The 22398-nt window shown below is 44.3% G+C and overlaps 1 protein-coding gene across 2 annotated transcripts in view; it reads left to right on the forward strand.

Moving 5' to 3' along the window:
* BSG (basigin (Ok blood group)) overlaps positions 1–22073 on the forward strand; it is a 47719-nt gene extending 25646 nt beyond the window's left edge. For both annotated transcript variants that reach the window (XM_070745137.1, XM_070745128.1), the window contains exons 2-8: positions 1637–1796; positions 4218–4306; positions 7618–7754; positions 10383–10659; positions 17731–17755; positions 18354–18424; positions 20979–22073. In XM_070745137.1, coding sequence (XP_070601238.1) covers positions 1637–1796; positions 4218–4306; positions 7618–7754; positions 10383–10659; positions 17731–17755; positions 18354–18411 — 746 coding nt within the window. In that variant the 3' untranslated portion in view covers positions 18412–18424; positions 20979–22073. The remainder of the gene's footprint in view (positions 1–1636; positions 1797–4217; positions 4307–7617; positions 7755–10382; positions 10660–17730; positions 17756–18353; positions 18425–20978) is intronic.
* Positions 22074–22398: the final 325 nt, after the last annotated feature.

Genomic DNA, 22398 nt, shown 5'->3' on the forward strand with positions numbered 1-22398 from the left:
GCTGGGGCCGCTTCCCAGCTGGGGAGCGGAGCTGGGGTGTCCCAGGGAAGCCTCTGGGGGAAGGGGGAAGACCCAGGGAAGCCTCTGCCCGGCGGGGAAACTCCACCATCTACGCATGCGTGGAAGGGCACGCATGCGCAGATGGTGGAGTTTACTTCCGGGTTGAAAACTCGCGAAATAGCCCTTTCGCGATACTTGAGGACGCGAAACTCGAGGGTTCACTGTATATAAAAAACAGGCACACAGTCAATCAATCAACAAAACAACATGGGCAAGGGTGAGGTGTTTTAGTTCCCCCATGCCTGACGGCAGAGGTGGGTCTTAAGGAGTTTACGAAAGGCAGGGAGGGTGGGGGCAATCCTAATCTCAGTTGCAGCGTCCCAGGGAAACGTTTTTGATACGTTTTCACAAAAAGTCAATGGAGAAGCCACAGTCACTTAACAACTGGAAGTGATTGACTTGACACGTGTCAATCAGATAAGGAAGGTTGTAAAATAGGAGAAAACCTGAACAATTGCCTTAACACTTAGCAACAGAAATTTTGGGCTCAAATGTGCTCGCAGGTTGCTTTCTACCTGTATGCATTCTTCTGCCACTGTTAAGCCTTGTAACTCTCACGTAAGCCCAGGCCTTTCCTAGGTAGGTAAAGAGGCCAAAGGAAATATGCAGCCTTCCAGCTGAGTCTCCCTAATTAAGCCTGGGATAAATTTTGGACGATATCACCTTAATGCAATTTCTTGCTCCTGGCCTAAAATTGAACTACAGGCAGCCCTCGGCTCACAATGTTCAGTCGGTGACCTTTTGACCTGAAAAAAGTGACGTGACATTTTGTCACACGACCACTGCTGCACCCCCCATGGTCACACGATCAAAATTTGGATGCTTGGCAACTGGCATGTATCACTTGCAGCGTCCTGTGGTCATGCGATCATCTTTTGTGACAAGCAGAAGAGTCTATGATTCATTTAACAATCGCGTTGCTAGTTCAATAACTGCAGTAATCCACTTAACGGTGGCAAAAAAAAGGTTATCAAATGCAGCAAAACTCCCTTAATTAACTGTCTTGCTTAGAAATTTGAGGTTCAACTGTGGTTGTAAGTCGAAGACTATCTGTATGCAACCATTTTTCATCAATATATTGCTTTACTGCAGAGAGAGAGAGAATGTATTTGCTTTATTGTTTCTTCTGCTTAAACACACTGGAACATTCTTCTCCTTTATGAGCAATCACCACAGAGAAACATCTATTTCCATTCTCATATTTACTCCAAAATCATAAATAAAGCACCCAGAATGTTTTGAACCGTTCAATGGGTCTGTATGCATAGATACACTATTTTATTTATCCCAGTAGTTGTATTTGTTATTAGATAACATTAGAAAAATGCTGTGCTTAGAAGGTGATGTGCTGCTTTAGAAATTATCGTTACCTCTGCTTCCTAATCTCTTCCCCTTCAAAGTCCCTCAGATAGTTAAATAGATGCTAACTTCCTGGTGTTTCGTGACTTGCACAACTGACCTTATTGTTTAAAACCTCAGAAACTTGATATAACGATAGGAGTAAAACCCAGGGTTCTTTTCTGCTTTTAATACCATGATATCCTAACCTAACTCTCGTTTCCTTCTTAACAACCAGAGCCCAAGATCTCAACCTCTGCTGAAGTAACTGGTGGAACAAATGTGATCCTTTCATGCAACATAAGTGAAGCACCAACACCGATCAAAGGCAGTTACTGGATGAAAGGGGAGACAAAGCTTGAATCCAACGAGACTTCTCTGAATTTTACCTCCTACATGTAGGTGACTTTTAAAGTAAAGTATACATGAGTTAATCATCAGAACCAGTTTGGTGCAACGGTTCAGGTGCTGGCCTAGAAACCAGAGGACTCTTGAATTCTAGTCCTGCCTTAGCCATGAAACCCACTGGGTGACTTTGGGCCAATCATTAGGAAACTTTGAGTTCTAGTGCCACCTGAGACATGAAAAACTAGCAGGGTAACTTTGGGCCAATCTCATCTCAACCCAGGAGGAGGAAGAAGAAATATTTATATCTTAGCTAGAGGTATAACAAGCAGGAAGAGGGAGATTGTGATCCCCTTATATAGAGCACTGGTGAGACCCCATTTGGAATACTGTGTTCAGTTCTGGAGGCCTCACCTACAAAAAGATATTGACAAAATTGAACGGGTCCAAAGACGGGCTACAAGAATGGTGGAAGGTCTTAAGCATAAAACGTATCAGGAAAGACTTCATGAACTCAATCTGTATAGTCTGGAGGACAGAAGGAAAAGGGGGGACATGATCGAAACATTTAAATATGTTAAAGGGTTAAATAAGGTCCAGGAGGGAAGTGTTTTTAATAGGAAAGTGAACACAAGAACAAGGGGACACAATCTGAAGTTACTTGGGGGAAAGATCAAAAGCAACATGAGAAAATATTATTTTACTGAAAGAGTAGTAGATCCTTGGAACAAACTTCCAGCAGACGTGGTTGGTAAATCCACAGTAACTGAATTTAAACATGCCTGGGATAAACATATATCCATTGTAAGATAAAATACAGGAAATAGTATAAGGGCAGACTAGATGGACCATGAGGTCTTTTTCTGCCATCAGTCTTCTATGTTTCTATGACTCAGGGCGGCTTATAGCAGTATAAAATTACAATTAACAACAATAATAAAAAGAAGTCAAGGGAAAAAATTAATTTCTAAAATCATCATTAAAACTAAGATAATTTAATGGCACACATACTAATCATGGCTATAAGTTGAGGAGGACTCCCTGTTTTAATTTCTGATCGGACTGAACTAAAACAAAGAGAAATCCCTTGGGAAAAGTGGTATTATCATTTTACCAAAGAGGCAATCAGTAGAAACCTGCCAATCTGGCTACCTGGTGCCAATGTCTTGTGCATTAAAACAAGATACGCCATCCTAGAAAAGTGATTGGTTGGCAATTTGCACCCTTCAGTTATATCTACAGTGGTCCCTCGATTTTCGCGGGGGATGCGTTCCGAGACCGCCCGTGAAAGTCGAATTTCCGCGAAGTAGAGATGCGGAAATAAATACACGATTTTTGGCTATGGACAGTGTCACAAGCCTTCCCTTAACACTTTAAACCCCTAAATTACAATTTCCCATTCCCTTAGCAACCATTTTGATTATTTCTCACCATGTTTATTTATTAAAGTTTATTTTAAAAAATATTTATTAAAGGCAGACGAAAATTTGGCGATGACATATGACGTCATCGGGCGGGAAAAACCGTGGTATAGGGGGGGAAACCGCAAAGTATTTTTTAATTAATATTTTTGAAAAACCGTGGTATAGACTTTTTGCGAAGTTCGAACCAGCGAAAATTGAGGGAACACTGTACAGTAATACCTCATGATACGAACTTAATTGGTGCAAGGAGGAGGTTCGTAAGACGAAAGGTTCGTAAGACGAAACATTGTTTCCCATAGGAAACAATGTAAAGTCAATTAATCCGTGCAACCAAAAAACCCCCCGCAAAAAAATGGCGTTCGCCGACTGCTGGGAAGCCGCGCGGCTGTTTTAAAAGGTAACAGCCGGCCTGGGGGGCTTCCCAGCAACCTCCCGAACCGAACCCGGGGTTCAGAAAAATTTTGCCTCTTCTTACGAACTTTGTTCGAGTTACGAACCGGCGTTCGGGAGGCTTCTGGGAAGCCCCGCCGCCCAGCTGTCACCTTTTAAAACAGCCGCGCGGCTTCCCAGCAGTCTCCGAACGCCGGTTCGTAACTCGAAAAAAGTTCGTAAGAAGAGGCAAAATTTTTCTGAACCCCGGGTTCGTATCACGAGTTGTTCGTAAGACGAGGGGTTCGTATCTTGAGGTACCACTGTATATACAAAGATCCTTGGACAATCGGGACTGTTCCATTCACTCTATTGTTTTATTGTGATGGCTTCCTGGAATTTTTCCTTTCAAGATTCCAGGCCTGTCCCAGAAAGTTTTAATTAGTTGTGGCTCAGCTGAGTTGTGGCTACGCTTCGATAGAAAAATTAATCCAGAAATTCCTAGTGGTTATTTCTTCTTCTTCTCCTCCTGGATAAATGCCTCTTACTCCATGAACATTGTATTTGATTAGTGAGGTTGCAGTTGCCAATATCCGTTCCCACTTCTGCTGCTGCGATGCTTTTGTATGTTCTCCTTGTCACCTGCTGGTATGTGTTTGTCTGTCTGCTTTTGAATCATAGAATCCCCAAAGTGGATTACGAAACCTCGGGAGAGTACCAATGCGTCTTTGAAGTCGAGCCTCCCTCAAGAGCTACTGTGTTTGTGAAAGGTAACTATTGTGGGCAGTGTTCCCTCTAATTTTTTTTTGGGGTGGGCGGAAAAGTATAGTGTCTGAGCGGCAGTCCCTTCGGTACTGGGCGGCACAGAAATAAATAAATAAACAAACAAACAAACAAATAAAAAACCCACCCTGTTTTGCCTCAGAGAATTTCAAAATAAAATACTGTACTGTGTGTCTATAACAGTGAGCTCATAATAGGGCAACTCTATCAATATCAAAGTGCCACTTAAATAGTTGAGCTAGTTTCAAACTAGATTTTGATTTTCTTTCTCTCTTCCTTACTCCCATTCTTTTTCTTTCTCTTTTCCTTCCTCTCTTTTTTCTATCTGTTTCTCTCTCTTCCTCTCTTCCTCTCTCTCTCCTTCCCTCTCGGCTTCTGGGCAGGTTTGGAAAACTCTGAGTTGATGATGATTTTTAAGTGAGCGATTGCTCACTGCTCAGCTTAGAGGAACTATGATTGTGGGTGCTTCAGATCTCTGCTTTTTTTATATATATATCTCTCTCTTTTTCCATTGGTAAAGCTGTACAGAGAGGAGAAGGATTTTGTGTTGTCAAATTCATGACGAACACGCCGCTTCTAACGGGTTCCCCTAGCTGCCACTCTAGTCTGAGAAAGTAAGAAACCCTGGTGGTGCAGTGCTTAGAATGCCTGTATTGCAGGCAAAAACTCTGCCCACAGCATGGTGTTCGATCTTGACTGGTTCAAGGTTGACTCAGCCTTCCTTCCATCCTTCTGAGATCGGTATTGGGTCCAGATTGTTGGGGGGGGGGCATATGCTGACTCTGTAAACCGCTTGGAGAGAATTGTAAAGCGCTGTGAAATGGTACATAAGTGCTAAGAAAGGAGGATGGACTGTGGTGGCTCAGTGGCGAGAATGCAGTATTGCAGGGGTGACTCTGCCCACTGCCATCAGTTCGATCCTGACCAATGCAAGGTTGACTCAGCCCTTCCATCCTTCTGAGGTTGGCAAAATGATGACCCAGATTGTTGGGGGCCATAGGATGACTTTGAAGACCACTTAGAGAGGGTTGAAAAGCACTATGAAGTGGTATGTGTTCTGTCGGGCTCTCTGGTAGACTCCTCCCGAAAATTCACAGGTACAAATTTCAGACACACACACGTTTGAAAATTCAAAACAATGTTCTTTATAATGAAAATTCACTTAACCTAAGCCCTCTTTTGGTATAGCAAAGAGCACTGGTCTCCAAACAAACTGGTAATTTGTACAAGTCCCTTATCAGTTCTGTGATATGTAGCTTGCAGCTGTGAGGCAATTCACAGTCCTTCTTCTTTCACAAAGTGAAACACACTTTGCTCTGGTTTAGTTTCAAAGCGGGGAAACATCAGCACACAAAAGGTCAAAGTCAGTAAAGCAGTCACGAAACACACCGATCAGATAATCCTCCACAATGGCCAAACCCACAGGCTGCTCTTTATAGCAGCCTCACTAATTACCACAGCCCCACCCAACCACAGGTGGCCTCATTTTCTTTGATAATAATCTCTCAGTTGTTGCTGCCTATGCATCACTCTCCGCATGCATGGCTGTGTCATTAACTCTTGTTCTGAATCCAAGGAGGAGCTAGATAATTGATCTCCTTCTGAGCTGTCTGCCACACTCTCCTCCTCCCTGTCACTCATGTCTTCTTGGTCAGAGGAGCCTTCATCAGCAGATTCAACTGGGGGCAAAACAGGCCTGCAGCATGTGGATGTCTCCCCCACATCCACAGTCCTTGGGGCAGGAGCTGGGCCAGAGCTAACCACAACAGTATGTAAGTCTTAGATACTCGTGCTAGTGCTGTCCACTTTTCATCACCAAGAGGGGACCCTAAAATTACCCAAATATTTTGTCCGAGCAGTTCTAGGTTTAGCAAGCAAATTTGGGGAAGTCTGTTTCTATTGATGTAGACCAGCCTGGTGTTCTCTAGGCCGGGGTTTCCCGACTTTAAGATGCATGGACTAAAACTCCCAGAATTTCCCCAGCCAATCACGGGAGTTGAGAGAATTGAAGTCCACACATCTTAAAATCACCACAGGTTGGAAACCCTGCTCTAGGTCAATCGGGTTGCAATTTCCATACTGGCATTGCGGGATTCAAAACCGAATAGATCCCAAAGACGCTAAATTGGAGGAGGTTATGATATGATTGGAGGAGGTTATGTATAAGCAACATGAGAAAATATGATTTTACTGAAAGAGAAGTAGATCCTTGGAACAAACTTCCAGCAGACGTGGTTGGTAAATCCACAGTAACTGAATTTAAACATGCCTGGGATAAACATATATCCATTGTAAGATAAAATACAGGAAATAGTATAAGGGCAGACTAGATGGACCATGAGGTCTTTTTCTGCCGTCAGACTTCTATGTTTCTATGATAACAAGCTAGTTAGAATGCAGCATGGCAGGCAAACTCTGCCGATTGCCAGCAGATCGATCCTGACCGGCTCAAGGTTGACTCAGCATTCCAACCTTCCAGAGGTGGGTCAAATGAGGAGCCAGATGGTTGGGGGCCATAGGCTGACTGTGTAAACCACTTAGAGAGGCCTGCAAAGCACAGCGAAGCGGTATATAAGTCTTAAGTGCTACTGCTAGATGTACTATGAGCCAGGGTGGCGCAGCAGGTAGAGTGCTGTACTCCAGGCCACTGAAGCTGACTGTAGATCTCTGAAGGTCAGCGGTTCAAATCTCATCCCCGGCTCAAGGTTGACTCAGCCTTCCATCCTTCCGAGGTGGGTGAAATGAGGACCCGGATTGTGGGGGCAATATATGCTGGCTCTGTTAAAAAGTGCTATTGCTAACATGTTGTAAGCCGCCCTGAGTCTAAGGAGAAGGGCGGCATAAAAATCGAATAAATATAAATAAATAAATACAACTTCCTGTGTTTTCCCAGCCTTGTGCATAACTCTCCCAATAACTAACGCCCAGACAGGGGTGAAATACTCCCAGTTTCCTTGTGCCTGTCAGTTTATTTTATTTATTTATTCATTGGACTTGTATGCCGCCCCTCTCCATGGACTCGGGGCGGATCACAACATATTAAAAAAAAACCAATATGGGTCATTCTTTGTCAAGTGGAACTGGTGAAATTGAAGCCTTGTTTGAAAGAAACCATCACAAGAACAACATATATGATAGGGAAGAAAACTTGCTCTTTTTAATGAAGTAAAAATGAAGACGATTGAAGGTGAGAAAACAGAGAGCGATAGATGAGAGTTTATAGGCTGGAGTGTTTTATTGATCAACCTCTCCCCTGACCCCTCTTTTACCTACTGGCTTTTCTGATCCCCTGTTGCAGTTGCTCCCCACGTGGTGCCCTACAAGAAGGCAGAACACGCAAACGAAGGAGACACCATAAACCTGATTTGCAAGTGCAATTCCTACCCTCCTGTTACCCAGTGGGCTTGGTACAAGATGGCAGACCAGGTGCCTCAGGTGAGTGAGTGCCTTTCCTGCCACCAACCCAGGATTCCTCCCCCGTTTCCTTCCTCAGCAGCAGGTGTCCTGGCTGCCTATGGAGAAACCAGGTTAAGAGTCCACCTGCAGCCTTTCCAGTTAGGAGCCTCACTTCAGCGATGGCGTATTGAGGAGAGAGATTGACATACATACCATTTGAAATCTGCGACTTACAACAAGTGCTGGGATTCAGATAATTTACCAACCGCTTCTCTGCCTTAGTGACTGCTGGGTGGTCATGTGACGGGGTGGGTGTGGCCAACTCAATGTCATTCACATTTATTCATTCATTCATTCATTCATTTATTTACTTACTTATTGGATTTGTATGCCGCCCCTCTCCGCAGACTCGGGGCGGCTAACAACAGTAATAAAACAGTATACAGTATAACAATAATCCAATACTAAAAACAGTTAAAAACCCATTATATAAAAACCAATCATACATACAGACATACCATGCATAAAATTTTAAAGGCCTAGGGGGAAAATGTATCTCAGTTCCCCCATGCTTGGCGGCAGAGGTGGGTTTTAAGCAGTTTACGAAAGGCAAGGAGGGTGGGGGCAATTGTAATCTCTGGGGGGAGTTGATTCCAGAGGGTCGAGGCCGCCATAGAGAAGGCTCTTCCCCTGGGTCCCGCCAAGCAACATTGTTTGGTTGACGGGACCCGGAGAAGACCCACTCTGTGGGACCTAACTGGTCGCTGGGATTCGTGCAGCAGAAGGCGGTCTCGGAGATATTCTGGTCCAATGCCATGAAGGGCTTTATAGGTCATAACCAACACTTTGAATTGTGACCGGAAAGACTACAGAGTGTTGGAGTAACATGGGGGGCGCCTGGCCTGGCCTCTCCTCGTCTTGCATGTTCTGGTGAGAGAGGAAGCTTTTTTCAAAGTCACCTTCCCCTTGATACTAGCCAATAAGATGAGATTTTGCTATCAGAAGCCCTGATGTATTTTTCCAAGGATTGTTTATCACCCTTCTCTCGGTAAGACTGGGTGGAGAGATTTATGAAGAATAACAATGTTGGAAGAGACCATGGAGGTTTTCTAGTCCAACCCCTGCTCAAGCATGAAGCCCTAGACAACCATTCATTATTTTTTTTTTATTATTATTATTATTATTATTATTATTATTATTATTATTATTATTATTATTATTATTTGTTAGATTTGTATGCCGCCCCTCTCCGAAGACTCAGAGCAGCTCACAACAGCAAAGCACAGTACAAATCCAATGATTAAAACGGTTAAAACCCTTAATATAAAAACAGTCATACATCCCAAACCAACCAAACATAAAACGGAACGGCCCGGGGGAATCAATTTCTCCATAGCTGGCAGCAGAGGTGGGTTTTGAGGAGTTTGCGAAAGACAAGGAGGGTGGGGGCAATCCTGATCTCCGGGGGGAGTTGATTCCAGAGGGTCGAGGCCGCCACAGAGAAGGCTCTTCTCCTGGGTCCCACCAGACATTGTTTCATCGACGGGACCCAGAGGAGGCCAACTCTGTGGGACCTAGTCGGCCGCTGGGATTCGTGCAGAAGAAGGTGGTCCCGGAGATATTCTGGTCCGATGCCATATAGGGCTTTATAGGTCATAACCAACCAATTTTTTTATTTATTAATTAATTTATTATTTATTTATTTATTAGATTTGTATGCCGCCCCTCTCTGAAGACTCGGGGTGGCTAACAACAATAAAAAAGACAATGTAAACAAATCTAATATTAAAAATAATCTAAAAAACCCCAAATTAAAGAACCACTCATACATACAAGCACACCATGTATAAATTCTATAAGCCTAGGGGGAAGGGAAAATTTCAATTCCCCCATGCCTGACGACAGAGTTGGGTTTTAAGGAGCTTGCGAAAGGCAAGGAGGGTGGGGGCAACTCTGATATCTGGGGGGAGCTGGTTCCAGAGGGTCGGGGTCACCACAGAGAAGGCTCTTCTCCTGGGTCCCGCCAAACGACATTACTTAGTCGACGGGACCCAGAGAAGGCCAAGTCTGTGGGACCTAACCGGTCGCTGGGATTCGTGCGGCAGAAGGCGATCCCAGAGATATTCTCATCCGATGCCATGAAGGGCTTTATAGGTCATAACCAACACTTTGAATTGTGACCGGAAATTGATCGGCATTTTGTGACATTTCCAAGCTATGTCATAAGACCTGTGATCGTTTTTCACACTTACCACCATTGCAGCACTGCCTTGATCACGTGGTTAAAATCTGGGTGTGTCTTTATGACAATCACACTGTTCACAGTCATGATCACCATTTATAATCTTTCCAGGTACGCTTAACTGCTCCTGTGTTTCATTGAACAACTGACAAAAAAAAGGTCATAAAACAGGACCAAATTCACTTAACAACTTCCTTGCCTTGCAATGGAAATTCTGGACTCCATGTTGGTCTTAAGTCAAGGACCACCTGTACAGCGTTTGCTGGTACTCCTGCTGTTGACACCAGTCTTTAAATAGTAAAATGGGGCAAAATTCACTTAAACATAAATTTTGGGCTCGTTTGTGGTCAGGAGTGGAGGACTTTACCTGCAGCTCTTTCTAAGGGCCAGTCTCTGTAGCTAGTGACACCCCTCTTTTCCTCCAGCCTATTGTCAACGGGACTGATGAAAGATTCTACATACAATCTAGCGGCAACAAGACAGAACTTCAGATCATTTCTTTGAACCTGGAGAAGGACCCCGGGACCTACGTGTGCAATGCCACCAATGAAATCGGCGAGGGGACCGCAGAGGTGAAACTGAGAGTGCGGAGCCGGCTGGCTGCCCTCTGGCCATTCCTGGGGATTGTAGCGGAGGTGCTGGTCCTGGTCACAATTATCTTCATCTATGAGAAGAGGAGAAAGCCCAATGATGACCTTGAGGGTAAGATGCTGGCAAGGGGGAGATTAATAATAAGAATATCACAATAATATAATATTACAATATAGTGGCGCAGTGGTTAGAAGGCAGTGCTGCAGGCTACTTCGGCTGGCTGCCAGCAATTTGGCAATTCAATTCTCACCAGGCTCAAGGTTGACTCAGGCTTCCATCCTTCCGAGGTGGGTAAACTGAGGACCTAGATCAGTGACGGGCGAAACACAAGTCTACTGGGGCCACCAGAAGTTGGGAAACAGGCCGTTTCCGACCTCCAGGGTGTGGGGGAAGCTTTTTTTGCCCTCCCCAGGCATTGAATTATAGGTATCGGCACAATAGTGCACATACACACAGTCTTTTGGCACCCAAGGAACAAAAGATTCCTTGGGTGACCTAGATTGTTGGGGGCAAGAGGCTGACTCTGTAAACTGCTTAGAGGGCTATGAAGCATTGTGATATAAGTCTTAAGGCATGACAAGTACTAAAAACAACTAGAATAGAATAATTTTAATTGGCCAAGCGTGATTGGACACCCAAGGAATTTGTTTTGGTGCATACTAGTTGTCAAGGTCCTGACCTATACCCTAATAAAAGCAGGAGCCCCCCAGCCATTTAGCAAAAGAAAATCAGGTTGTTTATTAGGAGAGCCTTGTAACCTGAGGTTTATAGTGTCCTACATGATCCCCTGGCTTGATAAGGCCGAAGTCCACTCTGTGTGCAGCATTGTCTTAGCAAACAGCTGGTGTGAAGATGCTCTTGTGTGCATCGGTATCAGGATTCTTTCAGTGGAAATTACAAGGACGATCAGAGATTAGCAGAGGCTGAGAATGGAAAGCTTTTAAAAAATTGCTATTAATACTTTTCTCGGGGGGGTGGGGGCTTTTTCGAATAATTCTGTGTTGCCACTTATAATTTGGGGACAGTTGGTTGAGTCCGTCCCTTAAAATGACAGCGAATCCCCATTGTGTTGGAAGTGTAAAAAAGAAATAGGTTCATATTATCATCAATGGTGGAGTTGTAGCAAAGTTAAGACATATTGGAAAATGATAGAAAGAATAATAAAAGAAATAATAAAGCAAGAGATAGAAAAAACTCCAGAATTTTACTTATTAGGTATAACTAAACAGAAATATAAGAAAGATATTTTACATCTAGTCATTCATATAACGACAGCGGCCAGGATAGTATATGCGCAAAATTGGAAAGGGGAAGATATTCCCAAAGAGGAGGAAGTTATTAAGAAAATATTAGACTGCGCTGAAATGGATATGATGACAAGACGGTTAAATAACCAAGAAGAATCTGAATTTTATGTGATTTGGAATAAAGTGTATACAGTGTACCCTCGATTTTCGCGGGTTCGAACTTCGCGAAAAGTCTATACCACGGTTTTTAAAAAATATTAATTAAAAAATACTTCACGGTTTTCCCCCCTATACCACGGTTTTTCCCGCCCGATGACGTCTTTTGTCATCACCAAACTTTCATCTGCCTTTAATAAATATTTTTTTAATAAACTAATAAATAAACATGGTAAGAAATAATCTAAATGGTTGCTAAGGGAATGGGAAATTGTAATTTAGGGGTTTAAAGTGTTAAGGGAAGGCTTGGGATACTGTTCATAGCCAAAAATAGTGTATTTACTTCCGCATCTCTACTTCGCGGAAATTCGACTTTCGCGGGCGGTCTTGGAACGCATCCCCCGCGAAAATCGAGGGAACACTGTACATGGATAGATAAAAAGAAGGATTTTAAAAATGCACAATAGTAGTATGGTTAGGACTCAATTTTTGTGTTTGTATTTTGCTTATATGTGAAGTTTATGGTTTTTTATAATAAGGTAACGTAAAATCTCTTCTTTTCACTTAAAGTAACAGGTTGACTTAACATATTAATAATGTATTCTTTTTTCTGAATTGCAATTTGACTTCTTGAATAAGTGGGGTATTTTGCAACCCCAATTTTATGTTAAGTGTGTGTTTAGATTAGATTTAGATTTAGATTTATTGGATTTATATGCCGCCCCTCTCCGCAAACTCGGGGCATCTCACAATATAATAAAAATCCAATGCCCACCAATCTAATTACAATTTAAAATTAGTAATTTCATAAAACAATCCCAATATATATAAAAAACAGGCACACAGTCAATCAATCAACATGGACAAGGGGGAGGTGTTTTAGTTCCCCCATGCCTGACGGCAGAGGTGGGTCTTAAGGAGTTTAAGAAAGGCAGGGGGGGTGGGGGCAATCCTAATCTCAGGGGGGAGCTGGTTCCAGAGGGTCGGGGCCCCCACAGAGAAGGCTCTTCCCCTGGGTCCCGCCAGACAACATTGTTTAGTCGACGGGACCCGAAGAAGGCCGACTCTGTGGGACCTAACCGGTCGCTGGGATTCGTGCGGCAGGAGGCGGTCCCGAAGATATTCTGGTCCGGTGTTTGTATGTTTGTCAGTTTTAAGAAAATCAATAAAGTTTATTAAAAATAAATAAATAAATAAAATGACAGCGAACTCTGCTGTGGGTTGTAGGCCAGTAAGGGATCAGATTTTCAAGGGTTGAGATGCCTTAAGACAGGGGCCACCAACCTTTGGCCACTAGGGACCAGTTCCGTGAAGAGAGCTTTTTTTCCGTGGACCGGAGGGGGTTTGTTTTTGCATGCTACCTCCATCTCGTGGATGGGGCTTCTCTCCCCAAACGGGGGCTTAGGGACCCCTGCCTTAAGAGGCTCCTGAAGCTTCACCCACCCCCAAGCTGGCTTTGCGACCAACTCAGGTTGCCTAATTATGCTGAGCTTGGCTTGGATTCCACACCGTTGGGGTGAAAAGGAAATTAATTTCACTCAGATCGTGGCAAATTCCCTTGTCTTGGGCACGGTGGGAACATTGCTGAGTAAGACTTTATCTGCCTCCCCTTGTCCCTTGTCTCCTGCAACAACTGCTGCATATATCAACGGGCAGGAATGTTTTAAAGTCCCTGGAGAAGTTTCTTAGCCAATGTCAGCTTCCTCATTTCACTGCCGTCAGCACCTAACATTTAAATTTATTTCTTCTGTTGAGAAATATTCTTGTCACTGTTTTTCCGCTCCACCTGTTTGCATTATTTCAAAATGTCTCCCTTTAAATACCTGAGATGCGTAAATGCTTCTATCTGAATCAGAAATTCAGCATCTCTTCCTTGTAAAGCAGCGGTCCCCAAACTACGGCCCACGGGCCGGATGCGGCCCGCTGAAGTCTTTTAACCGGCCCGCGGCAGCACACGAGATTTTACCAATCGATATAATAAGCTCCCGAAACTCCTGTACACTCACTGCGGTCGGCTGCTGAGCGAGGAGGAGGTGGAGAGGAAAGTGGGCATCAGCGGCTGCCACGGGGCCGTTGTTGTCGCGGCGGCTGCCCTGTGCCGGCCAACAAAGCCGGCTGCCCGGGAAAGGGAGGGAAAGGGATGGAGGGAAGGAAGGAAGGAAGGAGAAATGGAGGGAGTTTATTCATTTAAGTTTAAATTTACTTGTTAATAAAGAAGTATAAATTACTTTATTACTTAATTATTAATTACTTAATTACTTATTACTTCTTTATTTTAAATATTGTATTTGTTCCCATTTTGTTTTTTACTTTAAATAAGGTATGTGCAGTGTGTATAGGGATTTGTTCATAGTTTTTTTTTATAGTCCGGCCCTCCAACAGTCTGAGGGACAGTGAACTGGCCCCCTGTGTAAAAAGTTTGGGGACCGCTGTAAAATGTAAAGCAATGCTTCCTTTGCTGTGGAGATCTAAAACATAGTTCTTTATACTTTTCTTGGCAAGGCATTCCTGACTTTTCTCCATCGTTATAAACTTAATTAAACTCCTGCTTCATTTGTACATGGTGTTTGCAGCAGTGCTTTAAATTGCGTGAAGGGAAAGGGAAAATCTTAAGAGCGGGGGGGGGGGGGACTATGGCCCTTTTATGACTTGTGGACTTCCAACTTCCAGTATTCCTTGTTAGGATCTGGGCCTGCCTAATGTGATATTCCAAATTTCAGAGAGAATAGTTGCAATGACTTCAGTAATGTAAAACCGCTTAGCCACAGTGAATATGCAGATTGTAATGTAATCTGATTGGCTGACAAAAGTATATATACATAATGCACCTTTGCATAGGTGTGGCTTGCGGCTTGGCTTGTAGGTATTGTGGCTTAATATGGTGGCTTGTAAATTAGTGTGGCTTGTGGTGGCTGAAGACCTGTAGCTGAATATTGTACCTGAGAATAGTAGATAGAGAACTGTGAGTAGTTTGTATAGTAACTGCTTAGAGCAGTGTTTCCCAACCTTTTTTGAGCCGCGGCACATTATTCGCATTTACAAAATCCTGGGGAACATTGACCGGGGAAGGGAGTGCTAAAAAAAGTTTGGACAAAAAAAATCTCTCTTCCTCCCTTTCACTCTATTTCTCTCTCTCTCCCTCTTTCTCTCTCTTCTTTCCTTCCTCTTTCTTTCCCTCTCTCCATCCCTTTGTTTCTCCCTTCCTTCCTCTTTTTTGCTCTCTTTCTCTCTCCCTCCTTCCCTCCCTCTGTCTTTCCCTCACCCTCCTTCCCCCCTCTTTCTCTCTCTCTCTCTCTTTTTCTCTCTTTCTTGATATTTCTCTCTTTCTCTCTCTCCCCCCCTCTCTTTCTCGCTCTCCCTCTCTTGCTATCTCTTTCTCTCTCTTGCTATCTTTCTCTCTTTCTCGTACACCACGCCGCAGCAGCGGCATTGGGCAGTAGCCGTGGAGCGGTGGCCGGGTGGTCAGCTGTGAGGCGGAGCTCTGGAATGGAGACACCGACGGCGGTGTCTGGACATGTTGCTAGACGCCGTACATGCTGGCGTTGCGCTGGGCATGGGCGTGGGGCTGGAGTCTCCGTCCAGGCCCAGCCAGCAGGCAAGTGCCAGCCATGCAATGCCAGCATGTACGGCGTACAGCAACATGTCCAGCTGCCACCGTCGGTGCCTCTGTCCTGGAATTCTGGCTCGCAGCCGACCACCCTGCCGCCGCCCAGCGGCTACTGCCCGGTGCCGCTGCTTCCACTGTCCTCCCGCTGCCGCCGCCCTCCCACCACGCCCCAAAGCTCACCTGCCGCCGCCAGGGAAGCTCCAGCCGGGCGGAGCGCTGCAGCTGCCGGAAAACTTGGAAGGCGCAAAGAAGGAAGCTCAGCTTCCGGTCTCACAACTTTTTGCTCTTTGCACTCTCAGCAAAAGGTTGCGGGACCAGAAGTTGAGCTTCCTTCTTTGCGACACACCTGACCATGTCTCGCGGCACACTAATTGGGAAACACTGGCTTAGAGAGATAGCTACAGTGTAAAAAAGTTATGAAAGAAGTAAAGATTTTCTTAAACTCTGCAGTACCTGTCTTGAATTATCTTCAAGGTTCCTGATATTCTGGTCTGAGGCAGGCTGGTTAGCTGCTTTGGCTACCTGGGTGGGCTAGCTTCTGCAAAATGTTCCTCCAACATTCCTGAGCCACCAGAAATGGCTGGCTCAGGAATTCTGGGAGTTGGAAGTCCATAAGTCATAAAGAGGCTGTAGTTCGCTACTTCTGTCTTGGATCCCCAACCCCCAGGCTGTAGGCCACCGTACTGGGCTGGACCACCAAGCTGGTAAGGTTGGGGACCACTTAAGAGAATAGAAAAGGTCCTTGATTGGCTTAAAACGGTGTTTCTCAACCTTTGTTACTTAAAGCTGTCTGGACTTCATCTCCCAGAAGTCCCCAACCAGCACGGTGGCAGGGGAATTCTGGGAGTCGAAGTCCAGGCAGCTTAAAAGTGCCTAAGGTTGAATAACTCTGGCTTAAAAGCTTGTAAATATGGCGAACTTGGTGGCATTAACTTTGAATTCAATTCTTTCTCGCTGCTGCGTGTTAACCCTTTGTGGTAAGTGGAAGAAGACCAAACTAAATGCACCCCTTGCCCTGGTTGCTTTGTCATCTGTATATGCCCGTAGTACCTGTGTGTGCTAGTTTGTCTAGTAGTGAAGATACCAGGCGAGAAACTGAGTTCTAGTCCCACCTTAGGCACAAAAACCAGCTGGGTGATTTTGGGCCAATCACCAGGAAGATTTGGTCTCACATTAGGTAGGAAAGTCAGCTCAGCTGAATGACTTTGGACAAGTCCCCCCTCTCTCTGTCCAAACCACTTCACAGGGTGGTTGTGGGGAAAACAGAACGTATAAAAATAGTGAAGGTGAGATGTAATTAAATGAATGTAGATATGTGAGTGTGGTAGTATCTTTTCCTCAATAGTGACAGTGTTAAAAGCTGGGGATTTTTTGGATTGGCAGATGAGATTAGATGGGAGATAGACAGACAGGCAGACAGATACAGGCAGACAGATATTTATTTATTTATTTATTGTTAGAGTTGAAAGGGACCATGAAGGCCATCAGGTTCAACCCCCTGCCCAAGCAGGAACCCTATAGTACACCAGTCAAGTGGCAGTTCAATCTTCTCTTAAAAATGTCCAGAGTGTTGGAGTTCACAACGTCCACTGGTAGGTTGTTGCATTGGTTGATCGCTCTGACCGTCAGGAAGTTCCTCCTTATCTCCATGTTGAATCTCTCCTTGGTCAGCTTCCAGCCGTTGTTCCTCGTCCGGCCCTCTGGTGCCCTGGAGAACAAAGTGATCCCCTCCTCTCTGTGACATCCCCTCGTATACTTGTAGACTGCTATCATGTCCGCTCTGGCCCTCCTTTTCTCTAGACTATCCATGCCCAGTTCCCCCAGTCTCTCTTCGTACGTCTTGGTTTCCAGCCCCTTAATCATGTTGGTTGCTCTTTTTTGCCCCTTCTCCAGAGTTTCAATGTCTCTTTTGAAGTATGGTGACCAGAACTGAATACGGTACTCCAGGTGTGGTCGGACCAGGGTGTAGAGAAGGGGAAAAGAAAAGAAAAAGGGAAAATAAGAAGAAAATAATTGGGGGTGGAGGAACTTAACTACCCAGAGCCCCTCTGCAGAAACTACGTGGTTTAGAAATAGGAAATATAAATAAATACATACAAAAATAAATGTGAGAAAGTATGATCTGCCTCTTGCTGACTTCAATCTTTCTTCTTTTCCTCTCTTTGCTCAAAGATGATGATGGAGGCTCTACACCCCTGTAAGTATAAAGGACTGTTTTCTCCCTTCCCCCTTCCTGGCAAATGACCACTTGTGGGTGGGAAATCAGACAGACAGCTGGATGTGCCCAACTGCAGTTACCTGAGCGAAGGCACGAAGACCCTTCGGGAGGCTGCCCCCTGCCTGACGGAACCAGAGTTAAACCAGATGCTGCTTATTGAAGCTGGCAGGTCATGAAAGAGGAACAGCAGGAAGCAGAGATGGGAGGGAAGAGCGATCCACGGGGCCCAGAATAAGGGTGGCTGGGTTAGTGGGTCCTTTAAAGGCTGGGAAACACAAAAAGATCTACTTCGCGGAAATTTGACTTTGGCGGGCGGTCTTGGAATGCATCTCCCATGAAAATCGAGGGAACACTGTATATCATCTTTGCTGTTTGCTAGGAGGGAGAGGCAAAAAAAAAATTCCCTTGTTTTCCTCCCCCAAAACTAAGGTGCATCTTATGCTCCAAAAAATACGGTATGTGTATGTGTAGTATCAGCATAGATCCTAGACTCTGCCTCCTTGCTAGTCTAGTTTAGAGTTTGACCCAGATCTTCCTTGACATCTGGAACTGACCGACCTTTCCTCTTCCCTCCCAGAAAAGGCAACACTGCAAACAACATGGACAAGAACGTGCGTCAGAGGAATGCAAATTAAGCCCCACGGCCAGGTAGGATTTCTGGGGAGGGCTGAGCAACAGCAGCGAGTGGCCCCCATTTCATCCATCAGCCGGAGATGAATAGAAAATCCATTCTTGAAATTCTGGATTTGCTTTAGAAAATGACTGTAACAGAGAAGGGAGTCAGTCAGCTTCCTCTCGGTCAGGGAATTATTATTATTATTTATTAGATTTGTATGCCGCCCCTCTCCGTAGACTCGGGGCGGCTCACAGCAATGATAAAAACAATATATAATGACAAATCTAATAGTTAGATTCTAAAATAACAATAATACATTTAAAAAGTCTAAAAAACAAGAAACCCCAATATATAAAAAACATACATACAGTCATATCATACACAGAAAACTACATAGGCATGGGGAGATGTTTCAGTTCCCCCAAGTTTGACGACAGAGGTGGGTTTTGAGGAGTTTACGAAAGGCAAGGAGGGTGGGGGCAGTTCTAATCTCTGGAGGGAGCTGATTCCAGAGGCTCGGAGCTGCCACAGAGAAGGCTCTGCCTCTGGGTCCCGCCAAACGACATTGTTTAGTTGACGGGACCCGGAGGAGACCAACTCTGTGGGACCTAACCGGTCGCTGGGATTTGTGCGGCAGAAGGCGGTCTCGTAGATACCCTGGTCTGGTGCCATGAAGGGCTTTATAGGTGATGACCAACACTTTGAATTGTGACTGGAAACTGATCGGCAACCAATGCAGACTGCGGAGTGTTGGTATAACATGGGCATATTTAGGAATGTCATTGTCCTGACCGTGACAGAGGAATTGATCAGTGGAATATACCTGTTATGGTATATGCAGAGTAACCCTTGAGTAGCAAGGATAATAAACATAGAAATGTTGTATTGGAGTAGGTATGACTAATCATTCCATCACACACCGATACAGTAACGTGCATACAGGTTTATTTTAGTAAATAGCACAGTCCAATAAACATACACGTTCAAATCAGTCAGTAGTTAGAAAGACAAAGTCGTCTTTGTTAAATATGTTAAAGGGTTAAATAAGGTTCAGGAGGGAAGTGTTTTTAATAGGAAAGTGAACGCAAGAACAATCTGAGGTTAGTTGGGGGAAAGATTAGAAGCAATGTGAGAAAATATTATTTCACTGAAAGAGTAGTAGATGCTTGGAACAAATGTACAGCAGACGTGGTTGGTAAATCCTCAGGAACTGAATTTAAACATCCTTGGGATAAACATAAAATAAAATACAGGAAATAGTATAAGAGCAGACTAGATGGACCTTGAGGTCTTTTTCTGCTGTCAATCTTCTATGTTTCTTACCAGCTTGTCATATCAATGTATCAATAACAGCAGTACATATAGCAGAATATCACAGAGACCGTGTCAAAAGAGAATGAGTTATAAGTCATTATGTTGTGGCTCTCTCTATCTATCTCCCTCTTATGGAAACCTGCAACACTATTAGCCGATCAGACTAAACATACAGTTAAAGCCACATTGACACAGTTAAACCCTCAGACATTCATTGTAAGTTTATATTATTGCCAACCCAACTGTTTGGCTAGAGTCCCAACAATAGCTTTCCCTCATAAGTTGTGGGTTTGCTCCCATTGCCGCTCAAGAAGAGATTACACAACCATTTGAGCAGGGAGTTAGACCTCTAAAGTCCCTTCCAACCCTTGTGATGCTTTCTTGATGTAAAACCAAGAATATTGAGTGCGAAGTATCGATCTCATAATCGGTGCCACCCAGAATCTCTCCATATAAGAAAATTGAGGGAGATTGTGATCCCCTTATATAGAGTGCTGGTGAGACCACATTTGGAATACTGTGTTCAGTTCTGGAGGCCTCACCTACAAAAAGATATTGACAAAATTGAATGGGTCCAAAGAACGGGCTACAAGAATGGTGGAAGGTCTTAAGCATAAAACGTATCAGGAAAGACTTAATGAACTCAATCTGTATAGTCTGGAGAACAGAAGGAAAAGGGGGGGACATGATCGAAACATTTAAATATGTTAAAGGGTTAAATAAGGTTCAGGAGGGAAGTGTTTTTAATAGGAAAGTGAACACAAGAACAAGGGGACACAATCTGAGGTTAGTCGGGGGAAAGATCAAAAGCAACGTGAGAAAATATTATTTCACTGAAAGAGTAGTAAATCCTTGGAACAAACTTCCAGCAGACGTGGTTGGTAAATCCACAGTCACTGAATTGAAACATGCCTGGGATAAACATATATCCATTGTAAGATAAAATACAGAAAATAGTATAAGGGCAGACTAGATGGACCACGTGGTCTTTTTCTGCCGTCAGTCTTCTATGTTTCTATGTCACAATTCAATATTTTTTAAAACCCCTTTTCTCCCAGTGGACTTCCTTTAGTACATAGGAAGGTTCCGCATACTTCCCAGCTGGCATCATTTTCATGCTGTGCTTTGAAGTTATCCTTGACTGGGGTTGGGATCTTTGGATTTGCCCTTAACTCTATTATGTGTGTGTGTGTGTAAACACCAATGCAATGTGTTAGTTGAGCCTAATTCTATATTCTGTCTCTCCTCTCTCTCTCTCTTTCTCTCTCTCAGGTGACACACGAGACCTAAGCAGACAGCTTAGATGTTTCTTCCGATACTTTCCTGCTGTGAAACCAAGAATATTTCTAGAACATCTTTGCATCCCTATTTTTAAAAAAAAGAAAGGAAAAACAAAAAAGCAGTGAGAGATCTTTTAGCCTTTTACCTTTTAACCACACATAAAGTTTTTTCTTCTCGCCCTCACTGCTGAATCTTGAGAGTTGGGGAAAGGAAAACGGAAGGCATTACACGTTTCAAGAAAATATTGCCACTAGTGTAAGAACCATCACCCCCTCACTCAAAAATGTGTTGTGTTTTCTCTCTCTCTCTCTCCCTCCCTCTCTCCCTCTCTCTTTTAAGTAGCAAGCCACAGGGGGAGTTATTAAATTAGTCCCAATTTAATGATGCGGTAGCATGAAGCCAGTCCAGAGTTTTAAGTCACCCTCAACTTTAAGGAAGGGCAGCGCTTCCTCCCTGAATAAGTTTGGCCAGTAGAAGACTTCGCCTCTCCTTCTCGTCCTCACTTGGTCTCCCTGCAGCAGAATCTCGTACACCGTCTTCTCCAAACCCCAGAGCAGAAGATACCACGAAACAAGAGGTGGCGCGCTGCTTGTGTGTCGGTGTGTTTGTTTGGCTTCTCGAGCCTGGATATGTCCACCTTCTTCTGCCGTTCCCCTCTCCAGCCACTTGAGCCCTTTGGGGCTCTCCTTGGAGAAGCGTCTTATGCGCTCAGACACAGACACACACACACAAACGATAGTGCCATAATTGCTCAGAAGACAAAAGACGAGGACAATTCCAAGCCAAAGAGGCAGGCGAGAGTCCGAAGCTCAAGCTTTATATATGTAGGGTTGCCTTTCCAGCTTATCCGGTGGTGTTAGACCCTTTCAGTCTCGTGACATTTTTAGGTGGCCATTAAGACACAAGCCAGGATGTGACTCTCTCGCGCAGCTCCTCCATCTTGTCCTGTCACCCTCTGCCAAGGGGGAGAATATTCTCACTGCCGACCCTTGTTTTCTGGGTTACCTTTGGAATAGGTTATTATTTTAAACGAGCCAAGCTTTCTCTCAATAAAACAAGACTTGGTTGTTTTGGTTTCTTTCCCTACTCTCGATCCCTGGTTTTTATTTTTGGGGTTTATTTGAGTGCTGGCTGGCTGGGGAATTCTGGGAATCGAAGTCCATGCCTCTTAAAAGCTTACAAGTTTGGGAAAACCTGCTCGGGGTTAACTTGCAACAGGTGAGGGTGGGCTGGAGGTGTTCTGTGCATGGCCTCTCGGAGCAAACCCATCGATCCCAAAGTCTACTATTTCATGATAAAAACCACACTCTATTGATAAAAGCAACACAGAGCGAAAAGCAGATTGAATGGCAAGGAAAAGGGAGCGATTTTCCTCTCCAAAGTGAACCGTAAACGAAGTCTGGGAAAAGCA

The sequence above is a fragment of the Erythrolamprus reginae genome, chromosome 1 (genome assembly GCF_031021105.1).
Source record: "Erythrolamprus reginae isolate rEryReg1 chromosome 1, rEryReg1.hap1, whole genome shotgun sequence".
In the NCBI taxonomy this organism is placed as follows: Eukaryota; Metazoa; Chordata; class Lepidosauria; order Squamata; family Dipsadidae; genus Erythrolamprus; species Erythrolamprus reginae.